Source organism: Manihot esculenta, chromosome 1 (genome assembly GCF_001659605.2).
Source record: "Manihot esculenta cultivar AM560-2 chromosome 1, M.esculenta_v8, whole genome shotgun sequence".
In the NCBI taxonomy this organism is placed as follows: Eukaryota; Viridiplantae; Streptophyta; class Magnoliopsida; order Malpighiales; family Euphorbiaceae; genus Manihot; species Manihot esculenta.
In genome coordinates this window covers 7,876,489-7,886,572 of record NC_035161.2, presented here as the reverse complement: position 1 = coordinate 7,886,572, position 10,084 = coordinate 7,876,489, and the positions used below count along the sequence as shown (strand labels likewise).

The 10,084-nt window shown below is 37.4% G+C and overlaps 2 protein-coding genes across 2 annotated transcripts; both read left to right on the top strand.

Annotated features, from left to right (window-relative positions):
* The first annotated feature begins 508 nt into the window (after positions 1-508).
* Positions 509-1,645, top strand: LOC122722271 (receptor-like protein 35). Its single transcript, XM_043952622.1, has one exon. The coding sequence runs from the start codon at positions 509-511 to the stop codon at positions 1,643-1,645; it is 1,137 nt and encodes a 378-aa protein (XP_043808557.1).
* Positions 1,646-8,730: 7,085 nt separating this feature from the next.
* On the top strand, positions 8,731-9,840 carry LOC110623252 (receptor-like protein EIX2). Its single transcript, XM_021768179.2, has one exon. The coding sequence runs from the start codon at positions 8,740-8,742 to the stop codon at positions 9,838-9,840; it is 1,101 nt and encodes a 366-aa protein (XP_021623871.2). The 5' UTR covers positions 8,731-8,739.
* Positions 9,841-10,084: the final 244 nt, after the last annotated feature.

Here is a 10,084-nt window from a genome sequence, read left to right as displayed (position 1 = left end):
CAAAATTCCAAGTCTACAGAGATGAGTCTTTCAAAGTCTTATTTTTATTTTTAAGCCACCAAGCTGCTCTCCAACAATAAATATATTTTCCAACAAGGCAATTCAAGTGAATTTTTTTCACAGTACAGAAATTGCTAGGAAAGTTTAGGGCCATGGTGACAATTTGATTTGATAGCATATTACTATAATTAATATAAAATTGAAAGATTGAGTATATAAATTTATATAAAAAAAATTAAGACAATTCATATAACTTCAAATTTTATTTGAATGTAATTACCCTTATAAAATGATCATTTTATGAAAAAAATTAATGTTAAATTAATGAAAACTATTTTCTAAAATATCATTATTGATTAAAAAGAACATTTTATTTTATTATTTATGAAAATGTGTTAATATGTTTAAATATATTAAAATTTGTAAATTAGTTACAAAATAAGCATATAAATATTATAGATTTAATTTCTAAAATCTGCTAGAGTGTTTGTTTTTTAATTGAGAAGTTATGGGAACATCAACTGCCAATGTTGTTGAGATTCTTGCCTTGCTCATTCTACTTCAAAGCGTTTCCTCCTTCTGCAATGGAGATAATTTCAATGGAAGCTGTATCAAGACTGAAAGAGAAGCTCTTGTGAAGTTCAAGTCAAGCCTCCTCAACAATTCAAACTCATTGCCTTCATGGGTGGGAGATGACTGCTGCAGATGGGACGGAGTCACTTGCGATAACATAACCGGTCATGTAGTTAAGCTCGTTCTTTCTTGGGCGCCCATCATGGGAAACATTTCCCTTCATCTTGGAAATCTTTCAAACTTGCAGTATCTTGATCTCAGTTTGAATCCTTCATTGGTAATCCACAGCCTCCATTTTCCATCTTCTTTGAAATACTTATACTTGCCGTTCGTGGTCCTGGACAAGTGTGACAATTGGTTGCAGTCAATAAACATGCTTCCTTCTTTACTAGAATTAGAATTGTGGAATTGTGAGCTTTCCATCATTGGTGATGTTTCACATGTCAATTTTACATCTCTTGAGGTTCTCAACCTTGGATGGAACAACTTCCATTCCACAATCCCTAGATGGTTATATAATATTACCAAACTTCAAAATCTTGTTCTACACTCTGGTCCTTTCCGAGGGTCTCTTTCCACTGATATCAGTAATCTTAAATCTCTTGCTTCCCTTGATGCGGATTCTAATTCTTTGGAAGGCAACATACCCAACACGTTGAACAGGCTTTGCAATTTGATTGAGCTATACTTGGGTTACAACAAGTTCAGCGGTGAGATTTCCGGAACTTTTGGCAACTCATCCGGTTGCATCAAGAACAGTTTAGAGAATCTGATTCTTTTAAACAATTCCTTTTCTAGTAGTATTCCAGATAATTTGGGCCAATTTAAACGCCTGAAAGATCTTTCTCTTTCTGAAAACTCTTTCTGGGGTTCAATTCCTGTATCCATTGGACAGCTTTACAACCTTGAAAGACTAGAATTCAGTCAGAATTCATTGCATGGGGAGCTTTCTGAACTTCACTTGTTAAACCTCAGAAGCTTGATTAAGTTGAGTATGGGTGGGAATTCTTTAGTTTTTGATATTGATCCCGAATGGATACCTCCTTTTCAACTTGACTCGATTGATTTATGATAGGCGGTTGTCGAAGCCGTCAAAAATAAACCTATTCTCAATCAACAAAATAATTTGTAGATAGTGGCAATAGGGTCGAACCACAGGGAATTGACACTAAAGACCTTCCTAATAATGACTAGGTCAAGTAAATAACAAGTAAATAAAACAGGGGGGTTTGAGTTGATGAATTAAAACTAAATAGCAAAAGAAAACAATAATTTAAAGATGAGTAAATCAATAAAAGAAAAGCTTCTAGTTGAAGTATGGATCTTATTTCAGATTGTTTAGAATTGATCATTGATTCTTTAACTCTCCTATTTATTCTAATAAATTAGTTTTGGATGTGGAAGACGGTTCTCACAATCCAAATTCCTCCTTAGTTCTAGTTTGATTAGGAAACGTTCGCTATTCAAACACTAGTTAACAAGTTGCCAAGGAACGTCCTTAGGGCATTATAGCATCAAACAACTGTTAACTGCATTAAGACTTAGAGAAACCTAATTCTAACCTTGCCAACCGCGTGGTCAAGTTTAGATCATGCAACTTGATTAAATGTGAGTTTAAATATTCTAAGCAATTACGAACCTAAATTATTTAAACAATTGTTACTCAAGCAATTAAAAGCAATGGGCCCTTATTGATTCTAAAAGTAAAGCAACAATTATAGAAAGATCAAATTACATAAATATTGGAAATAAATAGAAGTTTAACAATAGAGATTTAAATCTCCCAATTCATCACAAAATCTGAAATTCACCAACTTCAACTAGAAAGAAAGTGTTTAGCCACTCATGGTGGACATAATACACAAAAGATGAAAAGAAAAGAAAAAGGGAAGAGCTGCAGAGTTTCTGGCGAGAGGAAGAGGAGGCTCAATAGCTGATCAGATGATGCTTTTGCTGGTTTGGAGGCTCTCCTTTTATAGCTGAAGAATTCCATCCATCTAGGGTTTCAAAATCCCTTTTTGATTTGGTGTTTGACTCCTCTTTTGATGTTGAATTTAATTGCAATTGGAATTCCTTGGATGAGAAGCTCTTTCGTGGCTCTTGGTTTTATGTTGGTAGTGATTGGGTTAAATTTGGACTTCTGAAAATTCGGATTTCTGTTTTCTGCCCAATTTCCCGCTCTTCTGTCAGTTTCTGCTGTCAAAGTGATTTGCCTGGTGATTTGAGTGTTTTGGGCAAATCACTGACCCAATCACTTTTCTGTGAGTCAGTCCTCTCTGCCTCTGCGAGTGATTTGCCCAGTTTCTTCGAGTGTCTTGGGCAAATCACTTGCCCATATCACTTCTATCTGTTGCCTCCAAGTTTCTGCTGTCAAAGTGATTTGCCCGGTGATTTGAGTGTTTTGGGCAAATCACTGACCCAATCACTTTTCTATCAATTTTCTGCACTTTTTCTCCAATTTTTCAATTTCTTCCTTTTCTGTAAAAACAAGATAAAAACCATAAATTAAACTAAAAAATGTGTAAATAAACAATAATAATTATGATAAAAATGTGGCTAAATTATGCTTGATCAAATACCCCCACACCTAGCTTTTTGTTTGTCCTCAAGCAACAAATAACTTAGTCAATCAAGCTCCTTTTTCTTTTGAGTCTAAGTACCACTTAATCAGCCCTCCCTAGGCTCCTAAATTGAAGTATCACAGTATAGAATACATGCACCGAGGTTGTTCTTCTCTTTTCCTTGTTTCCCCTTACGTATCATGGTCAAAGGAAAGGTTTTTGATGCATTCATGCTTATTCTCTTTGTATAAGCTCAATGCAACCTCTAAGAGAGACTTGCCCTTCTTTAAGCATTTTATTTTATTTTATTCAGCAGCACTTTTTTTTTTATTCTTGCCTGAAAAAGTCACTAACCTTTTTACGCGAACGTGCATATTGGTGATACCCACCCCCGGTTACTCAGTTAGTTACTTCTTCAAGTGGCTACTAGCTCTGTTCATAGCTTATTTGGCCATAGGAACAGGTTTTATGATTTGTGCTTTGTGCTGGTTTTTCTTTTTCTTTTTTTTTTTCATGACAGTTTGGGCAAATCACCTCATAGGGAGTTACACTAACTTTTTATTTGCATGTATTTATATTTTTATTTCCCTTGACCAATGTAAATTTAGAGATTCAATTTAAGAAAAGAACTTCCAAAGTGAAGGTAGCACACTATAATTGATTCAATTTAGGCTTAAAGGGGTGGAAAATCAATGGGGTCATGAGATAGGAAGCTCTTTTAACCTTGTTATCTATGCTGAGTAGAGCAAAAGCTAAGTCAAAATTCTGTGTGTGTGTGCAAAAAGTGAAAAAAATGTGTAAAAAAATTTTGGTGTGTGTTTATGGGGCAAAAAGATGCAAAAAAGAAATAAAAAGAAAGCAAAAAGATAATGTAAACGGAAAAAATATAACCTAAACCTAACAGCAAATACCCCCACACATATCCCAAACATTGTCCTCAATGTTTAAACATAAATATGAAAAAATTAATAAGGAGAAGGAAAGGGACTGCCTGGGATGTGGGTGATTTGAGCAGGTGATTTGGGCAAATCACTGGTCAAATCACTGTCGTGGCTGGTCTGTGGGCAGAAAATATTGAACCAGCAGCTGCAACATGCTTTCCATGTGCTGCATCCTGTCTTGAGCCTCCACCGAATGGTCTTGAGGTGCCTTTTATGTCCTCCAAGGTCCACCCAATTGCTTTCTTGTGCTTCCTCAACAGATCAAGGAGCTTTTCCTCTTCTTCTTGGCTGAGCTGGTTAGAAATAATTGCTGGAAGTGAATTTCCAGCTCCCAAGTAGGCATATTTGAGGTGGCTGGGCAATGGTTTCAGTTCTGGTGCAGTTGCTGTTTGTGCTGATTTCTGCTGTTTGCTATCTAATTTGGGCTGTGATTTGGGCAGATTATCTGGTGATCTGGGCAAATCACTCTCTGTCAAGTATGTCTGCTCCAGTGATTTGGTCTGTGATTTGAGCATATTATCTGGTGGTCTGGGCAAATCACTGGGCAAATCACCCACATCCAGCAAGTTACAGCAGTCTGTTGTTTTTTCTGCTTCAGTGATGTTGCTGTCCACTTCTCCTTTCCTGCAAAGACCATCATAAAGTAAATTTTCTTGATCAAAATCAAAAATTTCTTGACTTAAATCATCAATAACATCAAGGCCATAAATAGGAGAAACATCATTGGGGAATTTCATGGCATCATAAACATTAAATTTGATAACTTCCCCTTCAAACTCCAAAGTCAATGTGCCATCATGCACATCAATTTTAGTTCTTGCTGTACTTAAGAATGGTCTTCCAAGTAGGATATCAGAGGTGATTTTTCCCTTGTCTTCCTCCATGTCAATAACATAAAAATCTGCTGGAAAGACTAATTGGTCCACATGCACCAACACATCTTCTAGCACTCCCTTGGGGTAGACAACAGATCGATCAGCCAATTGGATCATAATGCTGGTGCCCTTGAGTGTACCTGCATTCAACAAGTTAAAAATAGAAAGAGGCATGACATTTATTGAAGCTCCAAGGTCACACATGGCCTTCTTTATTCCTATGTTGCCTATTTTGCATGAAATGGCAAACATTCCTCTATCCTTGCATTTGGTGGGAAGTTTCCTTTGAATGACAGCTGAGACACACTCCCCCACACTTACCTTTTTATGTTCAGCAAGTTTCCTCCTATTGGTGCATAGCTCTTTGAGAAATTTAGCATACCTTGGTATTTGTTTGATAGCATCAAGTAAGGGTATGTTGATTTCCACTTTGCAAAGTGTCTCCAATATCTCTTTTTCCTCTTTCTCCTTTTGGGATCTTGCAAATCTCTTTGGGAAGGGAGGAGGTACCTTGAATTTCTCCATAAGTTGCTGTTTCTGCCTTTGACTGGATTCTGCCTGGTCTGTTGATTTGGACAGATCACTCTCTGCCTTCTCTGGTGATTTGGGCAAATCACTGCTGGACAGCTCAGTTTGCCCAGCGATCGGGTCAGTTTCTACTAGTGAATTGGGCAAATCACTGCCCTGATCACTTTCTGGCAGGATTTCTTCCATGGCCTGTTTTTGCAATTTTTTAGCCTTGCTGTCTTGTAGCTCTTTTCCACTCCTCAATGTGATGGCACTAGCATTTTGTCTTGGATTTATCTCAGTTTGAGAGGGTAGCTTCCCTTGAGACTCAAATTTGCTCATTGAAGTGGCCATTTGGCTCACTTGTTGCTCAAGATTTTGGACAACAGCAGGGGATGCAATAGTGGCTGATTCAGTGGTGTATGTTGCTGGTTCAGTAAGTGCAACATCTTCTGGTTCAGTTGTGTCAATTTTTGAGGTTGCTGGTGTTTGGACAGCAACAAGGGATGCAATGGTGGCAGATTCAGCACTTGCTGATTTTTGGACAGCAGGTTCAGCAATTGCCGGTGCACTTTCAGCAGTGGCAGGTGTGGCAGTGGGTGAATTTGCTGGTGCAAAAAATTTTGCAGTAACCTGGAATCGGGTATCTGGTTCAGCTTCAAGTGTAGTGGTGAATTGTGCAGCAGACTCAGCAGCTTGGTCTGTTTCTTCGTCATCGTCCCATAGATCTTGAAGCTCTTCCTCTCTTCTTAATATGTGCGCGTTCATTGAATTGACCGCTTGATCCACTTGCTGTTGGAGAATTTTCCCAGAAATTTCCAATTTCCTTACCATCTCTTCAAGTTCCATATTGGAGTTTTGAGGTGTTGCTTGGGCTTGATAGTTTTGGTAGTAGTCAGCCCTTGCATAGCCATAATTCGGATTGTCCCCCCAACATGAATTGTATTGCAGATCTCTTTGGTAGTCATGGTAGTGGTCTGTCCTTGTATAGCCATAGCTCATATTGTCTCCCCAACCTGAATTGTATGTGTCAAGGTAGGGATTATGTCTTGGCTGTCCATAGAATCCTGCATGTGCTTGTTGAAGTTGTTGGGCTTGACCTATACCATAATTTCTCATCATAGAGATTAGTTCAGAAATTTGAGAAGAGAGAAAAGACATACTTACCGTAGCCATGCTTGTAAATCAGCCCTGGTCATAAAAGGATAATACGTTAGTTAGATCAATTCCCCGGCAACGGCGCCAATTTTTGATAGGCGGTTGTCGAAGCCATCAAAAATAAACCTATTCTCAATCAACAAAATAATTTGCAGATAGTGGCAATAGGGTCGAACCACAGGGAATTGACACTAAAGACCTTCTTAATAATGACTAGGTCAAGTAAATAACAAGTAAATAAAACAGGGGGGTTTGAGTTGATGAATTAAAACTAAATAGCAAAAGAAAGCAATAATTTAAAGATGAGTAAATCAATAAGAGAAAAGCTTCTAGTTGAAGTATGGATCTTATTTCAGATTGTTTAGAATTGATCATTGATTCTTTAACTCTCCTATTTATTCCAATAAATTAGTTTTGGATGTGGAAGACGCTTCTCACAATCCAAATTCCTCCTTAGTTCTAGTTTGATTAGGAAACGTTCGCTATTCAAACACTAGTTAACAAGTTGCCAAGGAACGTCCTTAGGGCATTATAGCATCGAACAACTGTTAACTGCATTAAGACTTAGAGAAACCTAATTCTAACCTTGCCAACCGCGTGGTCAAGTTTAGATCATGCAACTTGATTAAATGTGAGTTTAAATATTCTAAGCAATTACGGACCTAAATTATTTAAACAATTGTTACTCAAGCAATTAAAAGCAATGGGCCCTTATTGATTCTAAAAGTAAAGCAACAATTATAGAAAGATCAAATTACATAAATATTGGAAATAAATAGAAGTTTAACAATGGAGATTTAAATCTCCCAATTCATCACAAAATCTGAAATTCACCAACTTCAACTAGAAAGAAAGTGTTTAGCCACTCATGGTGGACATAATACACAAAAGATGAAAAGAAAAGAAAAAGGGAAGAGCTGCAGAGTTTTTGGCGAGAGGAAGAGAAGGCTCAATAGCTGATCAGATGATGCTTTTGCTGGTTTGGAGGCTCTCCTTTTATAGCTGAAGAATTCCATCCATCTAGGGTTTCAAAATCCCTTTTTGATTTGGTGTTTGACTCCTCTTTTGATGTTGAATTTAATTGCAATTGGAATTCCTTGGATGAGAAGCTCTTTCGTGGCTCTTGGTTTTATGTTGGTAGTGATTGGGTTGGATTTGGACTTCTGAAAATTCGAATTTCTGTTTTCTGCCCAATTTCTCGCTCTTCTGTCAGTTTCTGCTGTCAAAGTGATTTGCCTGGTGATTTGAGTGTTTTGGGCAAATCACTGACCTAATCACTTTTCTGTGAGTCAGTCCTCTCTGCCTCTGCGAGTGATTTGCCCAGTTTCTTCGAGTGTCTTAGGCAAATCACTTGCCCATATCACTTCTGCCTGTTGCCTCCAAGTTTCTGCTGTCAAAGTGATTTGCCCGGTGATTTGAGTGTTTTGGGCAAATCACTAACCCAATCACTTTTCTGTCAATTTTCTGCACTTTTTCTCCAATTTTTCAATTTCTTCCTTTTCTGTAAAAACAAGATAAAAACCATAAATTAAACTAAAAAATGTGTAAATAAACAATAATAATTATGATAAAAATGTGGCTAAATTATGCTTGATCAATTTATCATCTTGTGAAGTAGGGCCTTCGTTTCCACAGTGGCTCAAAACACAAAAGAGCATTAGATTTTTAGAAATGTCTAATGCAAGCATCTCAGATAACATCCCTGACTGGTTTGAAAATATTTCTTCCAATATTGTAGTATTGGATTTATCTTATAATCAGTTGTTTGGGACCTTGCCAACTTTCAGAAAACTGAACAGAACTTATGCTAACGAATATAGGATCATATTGTTGAAATCTAACCAGTTTGATGGTTTTTTAACCTGTTCTCATTTTGATGCAACCATATTGGATATCTCCAACAACTTGCTCCACGGCCAGATTCCCCAGAATCTCAGTGAAATGATGCCAAGTCTGCAACTCTTATCCCTCTCCAACAACTACTTGAATGGTACTGTACCAGCTACTTTATGCAGGATTCAATCTTTACAAATTCTTGATCTTTCGAATAATCATCTATCAGGAAGAATGCCTTCATGTTGGGGAAATTTGCCAAGTTTAATTGTAATTGATTTTTCAAGTAATATGCTGAGTGGTGATGTTCCAATGTCCTTGGGTTCTCAAGAGTCGCTTATTTCCCTGCATCTGAAAAACAATACTCTGCAAGGAAAGATCCCAATGTCATTAAGGAATCTAGAATCCTTGGAGACTCTTGATCTTAGCATGAATTCTTTTGATGGTTTTATTCCTTGGTGGATAGGTGAGAGCCTATCTTCTCTGAAAGTACTGAGTGTTCACTCCAATAAATTTGAAGGTGAGATTCCTCTGCAGCTTTGTTACCTTGCTTCTCTTCGCATATTGAACTTGGCAAATAACGTGATGACTGGAACCATACCTAATTGTTTTGGCAATTTTACTGCAATTGCTATGCATGAGCAGAATGGGTATTGGGACTATTACACTATTGCTGGACCCTATCTGGGTTTTGTAAGAGGCTATGGTGAGAATATGAAGGTTTATGTCAAAGGAATAGAGCTTGAATATACTAGAACACTTCAATTTCTCTATTCCATTGACCTTTCAGGAAATAACTTTGTTGGAGAAATTCCCCAGGAGTTGATGAATCTTTCAGGTCTACAGAACCTGAACCTATCTAGAAACAAATTGGATGGACATATCCCTTGGAACATCGGCAAGTTAAGCTCACTAGAATCACTTGACTTGTCTGAAAATGAACTTTCTGGCTCTATTCCATTCAGCATTTCTGATTTGAACTTTTTAAGTCACTTGAATTTGTCAATCAATCACTTATCTGGACGAATTCCAACGGGAAACCAACTTCAGACTTTGGATGACAAATCCATCTACATCGGCAACGATGGACTTTGTGGACCTCCATTGAATAACTGTTCAAACGATGCAGATGAATTGCCTAAAGGTCATGAAAAAGGTGGCACTACGAGGAAAGATGACTCTGAAATGGTTTGGTTCTACAGTGGTATGGGAATGGGATTTGCGGCTGGATTTGTTGGAGTTTGTAGCATCTTGTACTTCAACGACTCATGGAGGTGTGCTTGGTTTGGGTTAGTTGACAGAGTCTACAACAAGCTTTGGGTAACAATTGCAATCAAGGCAAATCAAGTGAAGAGAAAATTTCTCAGAAACAAATTAGAAGGAAATGCATGAGAAGGTTAGTTCTTTCTATTTAATCACTCAAATGGATGCTTTATTACTGTTGTTAGAGATGCAAATTGGCAGAAAGTTCAATTACATGATCATAATGCTTTCTATGTTAATTGTTGATGATAGTGTTTAAAGTAGGATTCAAGGTTGTTTGGGACTGCAGCAGATGTTAAGCTAAATTTAAATAAAGCCCCTCCTCCATTCAAGGTTTGAAGTTTGGAAGGCTGGAAGATTTTCTTTAAAGGGG